Source organism: Lithobates pipiens, unplaced genomic scaffold, assembly GCF_037356315.1.
Source record: "Lithobates pipiens isolate NorthernLeopardFrog02 unplaced genomic scaffold, aLitPip1_a1.2 Scaffold_22, whole genome shotgun sequence".
Taxonomy (NCBI): Eukaryota; Metazoa; Chordata; class Amphibia; order Anura; family Ranidae; genus Lithobates; species Lithobates pipiens.
The window spans coordinates 320862478-320879724 of NW_027507784.1; the positions used below are offsets into that span (position 1 = coordinate 320862478).

Sequence of the window (17247 nt, forward strand, 5' to 3'; positions counted from 1 at the left end):
TCATCAGTGCCACCTCATCGGTGCCCATCAGTGCCGCCTTATTAATGCCCGTCAGTGCAGCCCCATCAGTGAAGGAGAAAACGTACTTATTTTCAAAGTTTTGAAACAGAAACAAAAAAAAAAACTTTTTTAAAATTTTCGATCTTTTTTTATTTGTTTAGCAAAAAGTAAAAACCGTAGAGGTGATTAAATACCACCAAAATAAAGCTCTATTTGTGGGAAAAAAATGATAAAAATTTAATTTCTGTACAGCGTAGCATGACCGCGCAATTGTCATTCAAAGTGCGACAGTGCTGAAAGCTCAAAATTGGTCTGGGCAAGAAGGTGTTTATGTGCCCGGTATTGAAGTGGTTAAATGTTGAAAAAGCCTTTTAACCCCAAAACGGTCACATTTGGAAAGGAAGGCTCTATGCACACATGTTAAAGCGTAACTGAAACATCCTATCCTTCACAGCTAAGGAAGCTGCTATCCTAGCTTCTGTTTGACCTGCACATGTGATCAGTTATTACACCAGCCATTTAATGGTTTGACAGTTTGGTTGGTTGGGGGGGGGGGGGGGGGAGACACCCTTTGCTCAGTAGATCTGCCTGCTGATTCTCTGCCAAGTAGAGCGGGCAGATGGCAGGTCCATGTCTGCTTCGTTTATGCAGAGCAGACACAGCATGCTGTGCTCTATGGGCAGCCGGGTGTAAAAGGGTCGGCTGTCCATTTACAGCCAACTGCCCTCTGATCCAATCCGCCCAGACAGAGGGGAACTGATCGCCGTTTTTTTAGCCTGGATCGGGATGACAGTAGGTGGGTGTAAATGGTGAATAGAGATCCTTATCTCGAGTTCCTTATTCTGTAAGAAACCTGTGAAATCAACCTTCAGACAGGGGGAGTTCCAAATTAATATTTATTTGTTACCGTGGAAAACACCCCTTTCAAGGCCATCAGAGTATGCCCTGATCTGACAGATAGCAGGTCACCCCTTATAGCGTTTCTAATAAAAAGCAACATTCATGTACATGGCACATGTCTTCATATCAATGACAAACACATGGCATACCAGTGGCAATTTACCCCCCAACAAACATATTACCAGACAGTCCAAATATGAGGAAAATCCCCAAACCATTTTAAAGAGGAAGTAAACTCTCCCACTCTGATGCTTCTTTTCATTTAGTCCATTATAATAAGTCATTATCAGACTATAGCCACTGTAATCCAGCCCAAATCGCATATTACTTACTGTTTAAAGAAACTTTAAAAAACTTGTTTCCAGTGGTTAGGCAGCGCCATCTTAAGTATTGTTTTCTGAGTCCACAGTGGAGTGTATTTCCGCCCTTACATTGAGCACTTCCTGTACTGTTAACCAAGCCTCCTTCTCAATCCAACGTTTCTATGGCAACCCTGCTTCCCTGTTCATAGCTTACTTGTTTATTTCATAGTATTTACTTGTGTCGATGTCTAATGTTTGCCTTTGTCAGACTTATCAGCTTCAGCTGATAATTCTGCAGTAATGGCCAAGTTTAGACTGTATGTGAGGTCACATGGTGTGTAGGAGGAAGCTCTGAGTGATTAGCAGAGTTCAGTGTTGTGCCATAGGAAGTCCTGATAACAGATAGATAAGACATAGAGAGTGTGCCTTAAATCAGGGGAGATCTGGGCATGCTCAGTGACTTCATTCTACATAACAACAAGGATTACAACAATACTAAGCAAGTAAGGAGATATCAACAAGCAGTGTTCATTAGGATTTTTTATGCTGATTTACATGGGACAAAGTTGTGGGGGAGGGTTTACAACCACTTTAACTCAAAGAAGAAATGGAGAATGCAATCACATATTAGTTATTATTATGCTTAATAACTTATCATTGTGTATTATTCATAACTAATATTTCTTAAACACACACAAGTGGGTGCAGCACTGCACACCGATCTGTAAACATGTTTCAGTCATATGTTATATCAACATTACATTTTTTTCCCTTCTTTTTAAAGAGGAAGTAAACCCTGATGAGTTTACTTCCTCTTTCATTCCCTGCAAAGGCAAAGCATAATGGACTACTATGCATACCTGACACAGGAGCCAGCGAAGTCACCACTGTCCCCTGTAGTCCGGCGCATCCATCTTCTCGGTGGGTCTCGCTGCTCCGTCGCTGTCATTTGGCGAAGCCGCGATTACGTCGATCCTGCGCATGCGCCCGGCATCTTCGTCGTTGACGGTGCCGCGCTCAGTGCGCCGTAGACAGCGGTGCCTGTCTTTCAGCAAATATCTCCTAAACCGTGTAGGTTTAGGAGATATTTCTTGGACCTACAGGTAAGCCTTAATCTAGGCTTATCTGTAGGTCAAAGTGTGTTGTAAGGGTTTACAACCACTTTAAAAGGCACTGGTGACATAGCTAGCGCCTCCAAGGCATAGTCCAATCTCATCTCATCACCAGCGCCTTCAAAAGGCGCTCGCATGGACAAATGAGGTCTCCAAGATCTTGGGCCACAAATTAAGTCTTTTTAAATAAAGGCATGGATTTACATGCGAGAAATGAGAAATAGAATGGAAATATTAAAAAAAAAGGATGAGGCATATTACAGTAAGTACATCTTTGCATTTTTCTATATTTCATTATTGTTGGTGGTTCAAAATAAGATGGTGGTGGGGTGGAAGTTCTGTTTTAAGAAACCGATTAGTAAACTTGCAGCTGCTAATAATCACAGCACTCTATGGGACGGGCAGAGGGACTGTAATATGATCTCTGACATTTCTGCAAAACATGGCCAATACATGGAAGATATTGACTGGCATGTAGTAGTGTAGCTCAATTCTGTTCCTCAAGGACCAACAAGAGTGCATGTGCTTCAGTTCTTTTCCTAGGCCAGGTACTTAAGCTGATCACAGACAGGCAGATATCGCCATAAGGGGGACAGGTGTAGAGATATTTGCCTGTCCTCACATGACTTCAATGAGCTGCAGGAACTGCGTCCAAACCACAACACAAAGTTTATCTACACCCAAGAACCAAAATGCAATATATTGCTCAAGGTTATCCTATGGGCATAGTTCACATCACTGCAGTGCAGTTCATCGCAGTTTAAAAGAAAAAAAAAAGAAAAATAGAGTAGAGCATTCTGCATTTTTCACACCGCAAACGCAGGTAACGTGCACTGCACCGTGCCTCTTTAAGCCAAGCCTAAAAACATATTGAAAAATGCACTGCAAATGCAGCACAAAACGCATGCAAAGTGCACGTCAATGGCGCTTCAAATGCATGTAAACACGCAGACAAAAAAATGCAGTTATGTGCAGTTTCTGCTGTGGTTGGGCCTTAAAGCGGAGGGCAACCCTAAAAAAACATTTATACATTAACAATTTCTTTGAAGGAAATAAAAAAAAATATATATATATATAATAAAATAAAAAAAAGTTTTACTTACCAGAAACCCTTGTTGCTATGCATTGAATCAAAGAAGAATAGGTTGGGACTTGACATGAGACCATGACACCAGTACATTGGTCTCCATCCCCAATAGTACAAGATCAGGATGGGAGATAGGGGCAACAGGGGCAATTGGGACTTTACATGAAACACAACACTACGGCATAATGAGTCATTAACATAGGGTAAAAAAGATGAATATTAATACCCTATGGGGCCATAGTGCATTTGATGATACAAACATTGTGATTCATACATCTATTATACAGTAAGACATAGTATTATTAAATCACAATAATAAATAGTAGCATAGTAAATAATGTAGCACCTGATCACTGATAATAATAACATAAACACTACCCCCCAACATATAAATTAGATAAAATAAAACCAGAGTAGGGTTAATGACTCAAATATTAGGCACCCCGGGTGAATATAATAATGCTGTGGCATGGCAGCAAGTATATAGGCTCGACACGTTTCGTGGAAGATGGTCCACACATCAGGAGCTATTTATTGCAAGTGCCTAAAATATAACATAATATAAATTAGTAATTAATGGTAATTAATTACACCGGGAAGAGGAGGAACAAAAACCTTAGTCCTAGCGCTCTTACCCTTAAATAGATAATATGATGGTATTGAGGCATAGAAAATTTTGATTTAATAATACTATGTCTTACTGTATAATAGATGTATGAATCACAATGTTTGTATCATCAAATGCACTATGCCCCCATAGGGTATTAATATTCATCTTTTTTACCTTATGTTAACGACTCATTATGCCGTAGTGTTGTGTTTCGTGTAAAGTCCCAATTGCCCCTCTTGCCCCCATCTCCTATCCTGATCTTGTTGCTATGCAGTCTTCCAAATCTGCCTCTTCATATTGCATTCTGTGGAGCTGTTCGGTTACTTCCTCCTCTTCGGCGAGCTTTCCCTCTGCCTTCTGGGACATGTGTGTCCCCCAGAAGACGACAAAGCCATTCACAAAGCACCGCGTGACTCGCGCATGCGCAGTAGGAAACGGCAGTGAAGCCGCAAAGGCTCCACTGCCTATTTCCCTTAGTTAGGATGGCGGCACCTGCACCCGATCAAATGGACGAATCAGCCTCGGGGGCCCGACATTGTGGGCTTGCTGGACAGGTAAGTGTCCTTATTAAAAGTCAGCAGCTACAGTGTTTGTAGTTGCTGACTTAAAAAAAAAAAAAAAAAAAAAAGGCTGGAACAACCCTTTAAGTCATTCAGTAGATTCTGCCAGTAGATCTGTTTGTCCGCTTATTTTAACTGGCCAAGTTGTACAGCAAAAGTGGCAGTCACAGCTTTTGGGGAAAACGATACAATTCTGGCTGGTATCAGCCTTTTTTTTCCCCCAACTGCCTATGAATGGCATCAGTATGAAATTCTTCTGAGATTGTTCATTTGACCTGCGGTTGATGACCTACTTTAAGTGGGTTTTGTATTTATATATATTTGTATGTAAAATGCAAAACCTATCTGATGTGAAGCCCATCAACAGACCCCCAAGGCCTTGCTCACATGGGCGCACCTAAACATATGCCCGTGTAAGGGCAGCGTTTGCCCACAAGGGGATGCATTCCCATGAAGGTAGTCCTATTCACGCCAAGTGGCAAGCAGTGGTTGCATGGACTGCTGCGGCTCCCAATTGGACATCTGTACTGGTCCCAAAACGCACAATTCTGTCACACTGTGAACAGAAAGCTTTGTCCCAATTATTAAGAATGGGACTGCCTGTGCATCCCTATGTACAAACACTCACAAGAAAGTTGAGTTAGGCCTCATGTACAGGCATTTCAAGCACCAAATGCATCTAAGCGCAGTAATTCATGTTTAGTTTACAGGCGTTTTTCATTTTGGGTTCCTCTCTCTCTCTCTCTATATTATATATATATAAAATATATATATATATAAAAATATAAAAAATGATATTCGACATTTGGTTGATGCACTGTCTAATATGTTGTACTTCCTCATAGTTAATTTGTCAAACACGGTCCGTGTCCTGCCGAATCCTCAAGAATGAAGTATCTGTACTTTCTTGAAAACGGTATTAAACCCAAAAACAATCATCATATTGTAGCTTACAAATTCTTAGGGCTCTTTCACAGGAGCGGACCCGCCTGCTCAGTGGGGGATTTGTCCACTGATCCTCGCTGAGCAGGCGGATGACAGGTCCGCGTCTGCTCTGCTTATGCAGACTGGACACAGACACCTCCCTTTCCTCTATGGACAGTTGGATGTCAGATAGGATCGACACATCCACTGCACCATAGGAGGACAATGGCTGGTCTGATTGGGTCCGCCTAAGAAAGCTGACCGGTGCACACCCGTTCAGTGCACCTGTGTGAAAGGGGCTTTAGATGTGATGGCTGTATTCGTTTCATTTTTAGGCTTTCTTCGATTTTCATCTGGTGATCCAGTAAATAAATCTGTTGTTTTCCAACAAAAAGGCTTTCTTGCAGTTACAGGGATGAGACATAAAATTTATTTAACACAGGCAAAGCTTTTATTTATGTAAAAAAAAAAAAAAAATGTTTGCAGTAGCTGTTATTAGCTGTAGGTTGGCTTCAATTTGTTACTGTATTTAAATCTGCTACTATTTCTAACACAGCTCTCTCCAAGACTGACGATGCTGCTGTCCTAATCTGCCTCCTGTGCTCCTTCATCCTTTGGGGGGGGGGGGGGAACTGATGTTTGTTACAGGATGTTTGTTACTGGCCAGAACACCAGGGTAAAACAGAGGGGGAAAAAGCGTAAAACAAAACAAAAAAAGACAATAAAAATAAATACATAAATAAAAACCAATGTATGCAACCACCACATCAAATGAATATATTGCATTTTGGTTTGGGGTTTAATACCGCTTCAAATAAAGATTATACAAAAAAAACTCAAAATCATAAAAAACGACAGTCACTGCAAACATGTCCAAGTTGGAAAATATTAACTAACATCTTCAAGTGGGCAATTTGGTGCAATATAAATAATGCAAAATACTTAAATACATTTTCTTTGGGTGAAAACGTATGAATGCTTGTGGAAATGCATTGTATAAAAACAGGTGGCCTTAAAGATTGTCAATCAGCATCCATTCATTTACAGTTGCAAATGGAAACAAAAGAGATGCACTCTGTATGTAAACTGACAAACAAGCATCGTTTAGCATTTAAATGAACTGATGTGATTTACATACTCTTAGCACATATGCAATCACGGTACAGGTACATAAAGAAATAAAAATAACACAAACTGACATTACTGTCAATTTGCAGACAATTAACAGCAGAAAAAGAAGCGGAGGGGGTCAAAGAATAATAAATGTTTACATAAATAACCAGATTTCCTTTATGAGCTAATAGCAACACGAAAAATAAACTGGTTACAACGGGTTAATACATAACACACAGCCCAATAAATGCAATCGACCAGCGGTCTCTTATGATAACTGGGACACGTAGTAGCTGACAACAGGATGCCAATTAACATTACTAGATCTTTCACAAATCGGAAAAAAAAAATGACTGCCAGTTTCCCGTTTACAGAAGCAGGTCACAGATCGATTCAAGCGGGGATTAGTGGATATCTATAGCTTCCTTCAGACTTGTGTAAAATCTATTCATTCTCAGGCAAGACTGTCTTAAAAAACTTAAAATAACAATTCAAACTCAGAGGGTATCTACTAAAACTTAACTGTATCGTATGCGCCACAAACTGAAAACACAAAAAAAAAAAAATGATCATTCACAGCAAACGCACACGCCCATCCATCCAAAAATATAAAATGTAAAAGAGAGTTGCCCCAATGAATCCCGGCGACAGCAAATACTGCTCCCTAACGGGGGGTCAGGGGGCAAGTATATCACCCAAAGGTTGCGCACCATGTTGGAGAAAAACTACCCCACCCTACACTGGCCCACCTATCCAACCCCTACCCTGGTATACCATAAACAGCCTGCCAGGTCCCCTGTTATAGAACATATTAGATTGGCCCATCCACTAATGCTCGCCCAGTGGTCAAATGGTGGTCTAGCAGGGCTAGTCCGCACAGGTGTCCGGGTTATTAAGCCATGTTTGGGCAGCCTCTATGTGCGTATATGATTTTCTGAGGCCATCTGCAGGAACCATAGACATGAGATAACCAAGGAAACCTACTGAATATGTTTAGATAGGAATACCCTACTGAGCTTTAACTTCTTATATAAAAGCCCATGGCAGCTCGCTTTAATAATGCAGGGTATAAATGTGAAAATTGTGCATGGCTTTTGGCACTTTAAATAGAATTTATTAGGCCAAAATTGTTTGTCCAAATTAAACTGCCTTTCCAGGAGCAAACAGGCTTCTGATTATGGTAAACCCAAAACATTTTCAAGGAAAAGAACACAGAAAGTGTTACAGGGACCTCATCGCCAAACACTTTTTTTTTTTTTTTTTTTTACGTAGTTGCCATTACCGGTATTTGTCTCTACAGACAGAGTGTTTCAGATAAAAGCATAAACTACTTCACCTGAAAAGTTTCAGCTCTAAGTAGAATGCTGTCCAGCTTTATCTCTTGGGGACTCCAGCAAAGAGATCTTCTGCCACAGGTTTTTGCTCGGCTTCCTCCATCTTGGAGTTTTTGGGGCTCTTGCCCACACCGAAGGACAATTTTCATTCCTACTCCCTCCTGCATTCCCTTGGATAAATAATAGGGATATATAATAAAAATAAAGCAGGATCTTGTCCCAATGCCCACAGGAGTTGTGCAGGCCTGGGATCTGAAGCACCAAGATATTGAAATTGGAGTCCCAAAGAGACAAAAGAAACTGTTGAGCCATTTACTGTCTACATTCTACCAAAAACCTTAAACAGCAATACTTTGAAGACTGACGTTTACATAAAAGAACAACTTAATGTTCCTGTATAACAGCCTAAGCAAGTCCCAAATCCAGTTTCTATGTGATGTACAAGGCTTATGAAGCTTCTTTTACCTCCCCCAATTGTGCCAAATCCTTCCTTTTCTGTGACCCACACGCCCCCCCTCTAGAAGAAATCTAAGTGCAGATGGACTTATGATTTATTGCTGCAGCACATTTTTCTTTTTAAAAAGGAAGGTCATCGTTCTACTTTACAGTGAACCTGTGCCCAAGTTTTAAAGGGATTGCAAAGCTATGTTGTTTAAAAAAACAAAAAACAAACATGTCATACTTATCTCCACTGTGCAGTTTGTTTTGGACAGAGTGGTCCCCGAACCTCCTCTTCTGGGGTCCCTCAGTGGTGCTCCTGGCTCCTCCGCACATCGAGTGTCCACATTGGAGAAGCTCACCTCCTACGGCCGACACCCGTGCGGGAGTACGCTCCCGAGCCCAGCACCTGTGTCCATTCACAGGATTCAGGGCTCGGCACTGCCCCCTAGCGCCGCGTCATTGGATTTGATTGACAGCAGCGGGAGCCCATGGCTGCGCTGCAATCAATCTATCCAATCAGGACACGAGACATCAGCTAGAGCCGGATTCGGCTTGTTCCTGGCCGGCGAAGGATCGGGGTCAAGTAAGTAAAACGGGGGTTCAGGGGCGGGGGGGGGGGGGGCTGCAGCACCACAGGAGGTTTTTCACCTAATGCATAGAACGCATTAAGGTGAAAAACCATGAGGGTTTACAACCCCTTTAAATAAAATGTGTTCTTATTTGAATCCTTTGTTTATCCTAATCACACCAAATTAACAACTTTACCTTCTGCCTTTATTTTCCTGCTGATTTTTTTTTTTATTTCTATTTTTCAAATATTAAATTTTTTTTGTTTGCGTTATAGTTTTGGTTGCTTTAAAAAAAAAAAGTCCTAAACTAACTTTTTAAATGCTTTGTACCAGAATCGTGAATTTAGTGTTACTTTAACCACTTTTGGACAACCCGCCCACAATGTACTGCAGATAAGCGCTCTGCAAAGGCAAAACGTCGTACCCGCTGAACTGCAACTCAATTCATAACATTTGTATCATGTAGTAGTTTTTTTTCTGGACTTTTGGTTGATATTTTGTCTCTATCATTTAAAATAAACCTATGACAAAAAAATATAGACCCTTCATTTCATGGTAAGTGGGCAAACCTACAAAATCTGCAGGGGATCAAATAATTATTTTCCTTGCTGTATACAAACACCATAGGTTTTAATTTTTTTGAGAAATCGGCTAGACACCAAAGTTTGTAGACCTTATAACTGTCATGCAAACAAATCAATATACACTTATTGGGATTTTATTTTATCAGACGTGTAGCAGGCTACATTTTGGCCAAAATGTTTGAAGAAAAGTTTATTTTATTTTTTTAATTGGATGTTTTGTAGCTGAAAGTTAATTTTTTTTGGCCTTTTTTTATTTTTATTCCAAGGAGGGAAAAAAAAAAAAGCCAGTGTTGATCAACTGCCACCAAAAGAAAGCTGTATTTGTGTGAACAAAGGATATCAATTTAGATTGGCTACAGAGTTGCATGGCCGCACATTTACCAGTTAAAGTAGCGCAGTGAAGAAGAAATGTATAGCAAGGAGGCTAGAGAGGACTTTAATGGTATTGTATGAAAGCGGAAAATACCAGTCTATGAATAAAATTAATATTCATAGAGTGGTATTTTCAGTTTTCATACGACACCATTAAAGTCCTCTCTAGCCTCCTTGCTATACATTTCTTCTTCATTATGTCTGGGATGAAGGTACCATTATGTAACATTGAATTATATATAGTATGACACTCTTTTAATCTAAAGTAGCGCAGTGCTGAATAGCAAAAAAATGGACTGGTCATGAAGGCGGAAAAAAAATTTGGAGCTCAAGTGGTTAAAAAGGACAAATAAAATAAAATGTAAACTTATCTATTTTTTTACGGCTTTTGCCTAAGGACGTCATAAAAAATTAAAATCTATTTAGCAAGATATCAAGAAAGCCTAATGCCCCATACACACGGTCGGAAATTCCGACGGAAAAAGGTCAGATCGGATTATGTTGTCGGAAAAATCCGACTTTTTCTGTCAGAATTTCCGACCAAAAAAGTCTGAGAGCTGGATCTAAAATGTTCCCGACAACCAAATCCGATCGGAATTTTTCCGATCGCGTGTAGAGAATTTGCCACACACAAAGTATCACGCATGCTCAGAAAAAATTTGGAGAGGAAAGCTATTGGCTACTGGCCTCTACGTAGTTCTGGCGTACGTTTTGTACGTCACCTCTTTCCGAACTATCGGATTTTCTGACAACTTTGTGCGCCCGTGTGTATGCAAGACAAGTTTCGTACAAAGATTTTGTGGTCGGAATGTCCGACCGTGTGTACGGGGCATTTCTTCTCCTAAAAGATACATGTGTTATTTTAATCTGAAAATTAAAAAAATATATTCTGGTCCATAGTACATGGCACAGACGAGAGAGCTGAATTAAAGTACGTAGTGAGGTTGAAGCGAGAAAGGTATACCCGTAATTGAATACATTTTGTATATTGCCTATATGGTTATGTATACTGTTTATTTTGGAACTGCTGGCGAAGTGGTCCCCATTGGTCCCCAGTGAAATCCCATGTGTTGTTCATGAGGCAGTGGGGTCATGTAATGTAATGCTCCCTGCTGCCTGTGTGCAGATGGTTTACATTTTGTCATTAATAATGTACAGCAAGCGGAGAATAATAAAAGGGGTGATTGAATTAGTGTGCACCTGTTACATCTTGTTATGAGGCTGTGCTTTATTTTGTTGCTGTGCTTTTTCAGGTTTCTTGCGTCGGGGAAGGGGGTTTAGAATATAGCTCAAGACATTCAACTCTATTAATGGGTCTTCACATTTCTGCTGCCTAAACAATAGTAATTTAATTTCTGAGTACATTTAGCAACAATCTACAGTGGTTGTAAATTCTTACATATACCCAGTAAAATGATACACAAGGATGAAATAAATACTATTACATAAGTGGTACCTGTTTATCTGCAGAATTTTAAAGCTCGTTTGAAAGCTCAGAAAAAAAATGGGGCAGAAAGCTGAAGTTACACTATGCAGATCTCTGGGAGAGCTCCTCAATCACTCACCGGCTGCCGCCACATCCCTCACCTTGTTGTGTCACTGCGGCATCACCAGCCGTCCTATTAAAGTGAATGGGACACCGCACACCCCCACCCCCACACACAGCACGTAGGAACAGAGCTAAGGCTGTCAATTAGCTGGAGATCCCTCCCCTGTCACCATCTCTCTCTTGGTGTCAGGAAAACTTGTCAGAAGTGATTCATGCTGATAGAGGAACAAAGCAGCAGACAAAAGTGACACTCGGTGCTCTTAATTGAGACAAGTACACAATATAGAGGGATATTCTTTTTTTCATATTTCATATCTGAGGTTTACAACCACTTTAACAGCTTGCCGACCAGCCACCGTCATTTTACTGCGGCAGGTCAGCACGATCCTGCGAATCGTCACAGCTGTACGTCGGCTTACGGGATGGGGAGAGCAGGCGTGCGCATGCATGCACGCACCCGCTGCACTGCGGGGGGTGCCGATGCTCATGACTGACGGCCGCGATGAGAGCACCAGCCACAAGCGATCGCGAGGGACAGAACATGGAAGTATGTGTGTAAACACACAAATACACATTCTGTTCTGAGAGGAGTGTCAGATGCTGTGTTCCTATTAGCTAGGAACCACCATCAGTGACTCCCCTCCCCATTCAGTTAGAATCACCTCCCAGGGAACACAATTAACCCCTTGATCACCCCCTAGTGTTAACCCCTTCCCTGCCAGTGACATTTTTACAGAAATCTATGCATTTTTATAGCACTGATCGCTGTATAAATGCCAATGGTCCCAAAAATGTGTCAAAATTGCCCGATGTGTCCGCCATAAACTCGCAGTCACGATAAAGATCGCAGATCCCCGTCATTACTAGTAAAAAAAAAAAAAAAAACATTTCCCTGACTCCTAGCAGTTTTGTAATCTTTGTACAATGCACAAGGAAAGTGACGTGTACACTTCTAGCATCTGTAAAATGCTGATAATAGAACATGTGCATTACATTCAATGGCCACCAAATGGACTGGCAGGAACCAAGGAGATCCAGAGAAGATGGTGGCAATGCAGCTCTATTCTGTCCAGAGTGGATAAAAATCTACGATTTTTTTTAAAGCAGAAGAAAAAAAAATTGGACTTTTATTTTTTAAATCTTATTTTTTTGATTTGTAATTGTATCAAATGTATTTTAATAAAATGCCTTTGGAGTAAAAATCTACTTAAAGATAGTTTTCTATTTAAGATATATTAATAATTTAGTTTATTTAGCATGAAATGGAGCTTAGTTATGTAGCATGAGGCTGTATATAATGCAATATTTACATTTTTTGTAAACTCATTCAATGAATCCGAGCTCTGCAAGCTGAGATAACATGCACTGGCAATGTTATTGTTTTAATTAAATAAATGGATTTCAGCAGTTCGGTTCAGATATGGCTGTTTTACTAATCTAACAGCTTATTATTCTAAATAGGAAACCTTCATTTTGTTTGCACATATTAAAAGGTTCTAACTACCAGCAATAATAAGTCCTTACATTTAAAGAGCACCTGTCATTTCAGATCCATCATGGCTGCGCCTGTTAGCGGGCATCCACTCACCAGCTGCCGCCGTGTACTTCACCTTGTTGTGTGTCACTGCCGCATCACCAGCCGTCCTATTAAAGTGAATGGGACTGTTGGTGAGTCAACAGCGGGTCAGAGGAGGAGAAGCTGCGGGGCAGAGATGACAGTTGCTTATTAAAAATCATGATTTAAATCGACTTGATTTAAATCAAATTCACAGATTCTGTCAGTGCTAGAGAAAGGCAAACAGCCAGGTTAGTCTGTCATATTCTGCAAGTATGCTGTTCACTTACACATTTAGGCTACATTCACACCTGAGCATTTTCAGCTCATAAAACGCCTGAAAAAACTCCTGAAAAATGCCCAACAGGCAAAATCTCATTCATTTCAATGGCACCTGTTCACATCTGAGCGTTTTCTCACCTGGAGGAAAACACCCGAAAAACACCCTAAGCTCAAAAAAGAACATAAGCTTCTTTGGGGCAAATTTACAGGCATTTTTCTGCCTTTTACATTGGTGACAAAATTGCAGCAAAATCACGGAAAAAGCGTGGCAAAAGCACCGTAGAATCGCTGTAAAATCACAGTAAAAGCACGCGACTTTGAAGCGCTCATGTGTCAGTCCAGCCTGAGACACGAGCAGCCATCTAATGTTGGAAAGAAAAAAAGACTCATGTCTATCTTTCATAACTCCTGCCATTTTTGTACAGCAAAGGCAAAACCCTTGTCAACAAGCCATTCTTTACCCACTCAAGAGCAGTCAGGTCAATTTTCAGAATCAAAATATCATCCTTTAGTATTAAAAACTTTGCAGAGCTGCTGCAAGAAAATCAAACAGCCCCTTTTTTTTTTTATTTAAATACGATTGTTGTTTTTACCAATAGTAGGTCATGGAGGAAAGCATTCCACAATTTCACCACCCTTAACAACTCCGGTTAAACGCATCTGCAAATGGCATATGAAACTTTGTATCTAAATCCAATGTTGAATGGAGATTCCATTTATCAATTTGGATCAGGCTAAGAAACCGCCAAAACCTTAAACTGACCACTTTTTTTTTTTAAACTACTTTCCCCATGAAACAAATATTTAAAAAGTATGGCTAAAGCTTTTTGGCCGTACTTCTCTCCTGGGTCATACGAGTGAACCTATTTCTGCACTCCTGTGTTGCTGATTCAGCGGGCTACAGGAGGGGCAAAGCAGAGAGCAATGACTGACAATCACCGCTCTCCACTACGTGACGACTGAGATATCAGCAGTCATATGATCAGTTCTTGGTCTTGGAGCCGGCATGGGACAGCTGCAGCAATGCCCCAATGCTGCAGCCACATGAGTGAGTATGTATGTTTGTTTGTTTGTTTTTCCTACACTTCTCCTTGAAAGTGGAATTCCAGCCTAAACTCAAGTAGTCTTAAAAATGCTCCCCTACTAACACCTTTGCTAGCTAACCTGTGTAAAAAATAAAAAATAAAAAAAATTTATATACTTAAAGCGGAGGTCCACACAAATTAAAGTGGCTGTAAACCCTTACAACACACTTTAACCTACAGGTAAGCCTAGATTAAGGCTTACCTGTAGGTGCTGCAAATATCTCCTAAACCTACATGGTTTAGGAGAGATTTACAATTCCCTGTACAAGGATTTCTTGTACAGGTGCATGCGCACTTTAGAAGGGTCACGGCATGCCGTTTTCATTAACCACTTAAGGACCAGGCCTCTTTTTCAGACTCAGTGTTTACATGTTTAAAACAGTTTTTTTTGCTAGAAAATTACTTAGAACCCCCAAACATTTTATATTGTTTGTTTTTTTTTCTAACACCCTAGAGAATAAAATGGCGGTCATTGCAATACTTTTTTTCACGCCGCATTTGTGCAGCGGTCTTACAAGTGCACTTTTTTTGGAAAAAATTCACTTTTTTGAATAAAAAAAACAAGACAACAGTAAAATTAGCCCAATTTTTTATTTATAGTGTGAAAGATGATGTTACGCCGAGTAAATTGATACCCAACATGTCACGCTTCAAAATTGTGCCCGCTCGTGGAATGGCGTCAAACTTTTAGCCTCAAAAATCTTTACATTTTTATAGTAATCAATGAATTGTGAATTGCACTGATTGCTGTATTAATGTCACTCGCTCCAAAAATGTGTCAAAATTGTCCAATGTGTCCGCCATAATGTCGCAGTCACAATAAAAATCACAGATCACCGCCATTACTACTAAAAAAATAACAATAATAATAAAAATGCTATCAATCTATCCCTATTTACTAACTAGACGCAATAACTTTTGCGAAAACCAATCAATATACGTTTATTGCGTTTGTTTTTATACCAAAATATGTAGAAAAATACATATCGGCCTAAACTCAGGAAAAAAATGTTTTTTTTATATATTTTTGGGGGATATTTATTATAGCAAAAAGTAAAAAATTATGAGGTTTTTTTTTCTTCAAAATTGTCACTTTTTTTGTTTAGAACGCCAAAAATTAAAAACCACAGAGACGATCAAATACCACCAAAAGAAAGCTCTATTTGTGGGGAAAAAAGGACGTCAATTTTTGTTTGGGTGCAACGTTGCGACGCAGTGCCGAATCGCAAAAAGTGCTCTGGTCAGGAAGGGGGTAAATTCTTCCAGGACGGAAGTGGTTAAACACACACTTGTCATGAGAGATAACTGTAGGCAGACATTCATGGCCTTGTCTTGAAATTAAGACCGGGCCATTAATGTCTGGCTTTCATAGTTATGAAAAAATGATCACACATACAGCACGACTGTCAGAAATCTCTACTTTGGACACTACAGGAAGTGGCAGTGTTCTTCCCTTAGTCATCTGCTCGGGCCTAAAGATTGGCTGTTAGACTGTGCACCATCACGGAGGAGGAAGGAACAAGCCCTATTCTACCCAGAAGTATCAGGTATTTTTGCTGGCTATGATGAAGGCAGGAGCATTGGCAAAGTACTGGCAAGGTGAGTATTATTGTTTATTAAAAGATACAGAAAGGCAACAACTCAAATGCAACAGCAAAAATCCAAATAAATGCACACATACCTAAACTCTCTTCCATCGCTCAGACGTCTAGATGGTGCTGGACAATGCGACGCAGCTTCCAAAATGAGTTTCTGATTAATAATGTTAGAAGAAACAGATTCTCTTTCACAGTCATTATCCACCGCTTGGTCACACTTCCATTCCTCATCTTCATTAAGAGTTGGCAAATATCCAGCTGGACCCTTCCCTGTTCCAGAACCCGAGCTATGGTCACTGTAGATCTTAGGACTTTCCCCACCTATTGTAGTATATTCTAAATAGATATCCGATTTGAGGAATATAGGATAAGTATTGTCCTCCATCATGGACTGGATTTCCGTTTGGGCCTGGTCAAACATGTCAGGTTCAATCTGCTGCCTCAGCACACAATCTTTAATAAAACACTTTGTTGCTGGTTTGATCTGCCGGGAGACAATCCCATTATTGTCTAGAATGTATTTTTTATAAATTGCTTTGGCCAGTTTGAGCCTTTTTTCCACCTTGGAGTCACTAGGCTCCAGCTTCCGAAAGCCACTGCACGCAAACCAGAAATCTAGCAAATCCCCACAATTCTCTTGTTGCAAAAAAGTTCTGAACAAGTTAATTCCATCCTGGTCATCCAACAAAGAATGCAAAGATTCAGCCCATTTTAAATATGGTGGAGTGGGTGAAGCGCTGCCTTCAGGTTCGTATCCCAAGTCCAGGTCGGAACGTCTCGGCGTCGCTGTTGAAGTCTCATTTTTGATCCCATCAGTTTTTGCAGGGCAGTAACTGTGGATGAACGGCCTTGGATCTGTTATGACCAGTTCTCCTTCCTCCCCAGGTACTGGGGGCCTCGGTGCATCTTCAGTAAAGCTTCCCCCTAGGTCCAAAGGGAAACCTTTCCCTTGGACACTCATCTTGACGGCGCTTGACTAGAAAGTTGTGATTAATGTATGTTTTTAAAACCTGGACATTTCGAGACAAAGGTCCCTGTAAAACATTTGCGTCCTGTAGATCAGAAAGAAAAACACAATTTAGCAACAAAGCATTTTAAATTTATATTAAATTTTTTTCAATTGAAGCCAATTTTAAAATATGCAAGTGAAAGCGGTTTAAAAAAAATGCATCTAATAAAGGGGAAGACAGAAAGAGAGGGGGGGGAGAGAAAGAAAGAGGAGGGGTGAAAGAGAGAAAAAGAAAGGAGGGGGAGAGAGAGAGAGGGGGAG

The 17247-nt window shown here is 40.4% G+C and overlaps 1 protein-coding gene across 2 annotated transcripts in view; it reads right to left on the reverse strand.

The window, feature by feature from the left end:
* Positions 1–17247, reverse strand: part of AXIN1 (axin 1) — a 95416-nt gene that overhangs the window by 63934 nt on the left and 14235 nt on the right. For both annotated transcript variants that reach the window (XM_077449491.1, XM_077449492.1), the window contains exon 2: positions 16061–17029. In XM_077449491.1, coding sequence (XP_077305617.1) covers positions 16061–16938 — 878 coding nt within the window. In that variant the 5' untranslated portion in view covers positions 16939–17029. The remainder of the gene's footprint in view (positions 1–16060; positions 17030–17247) is intronic.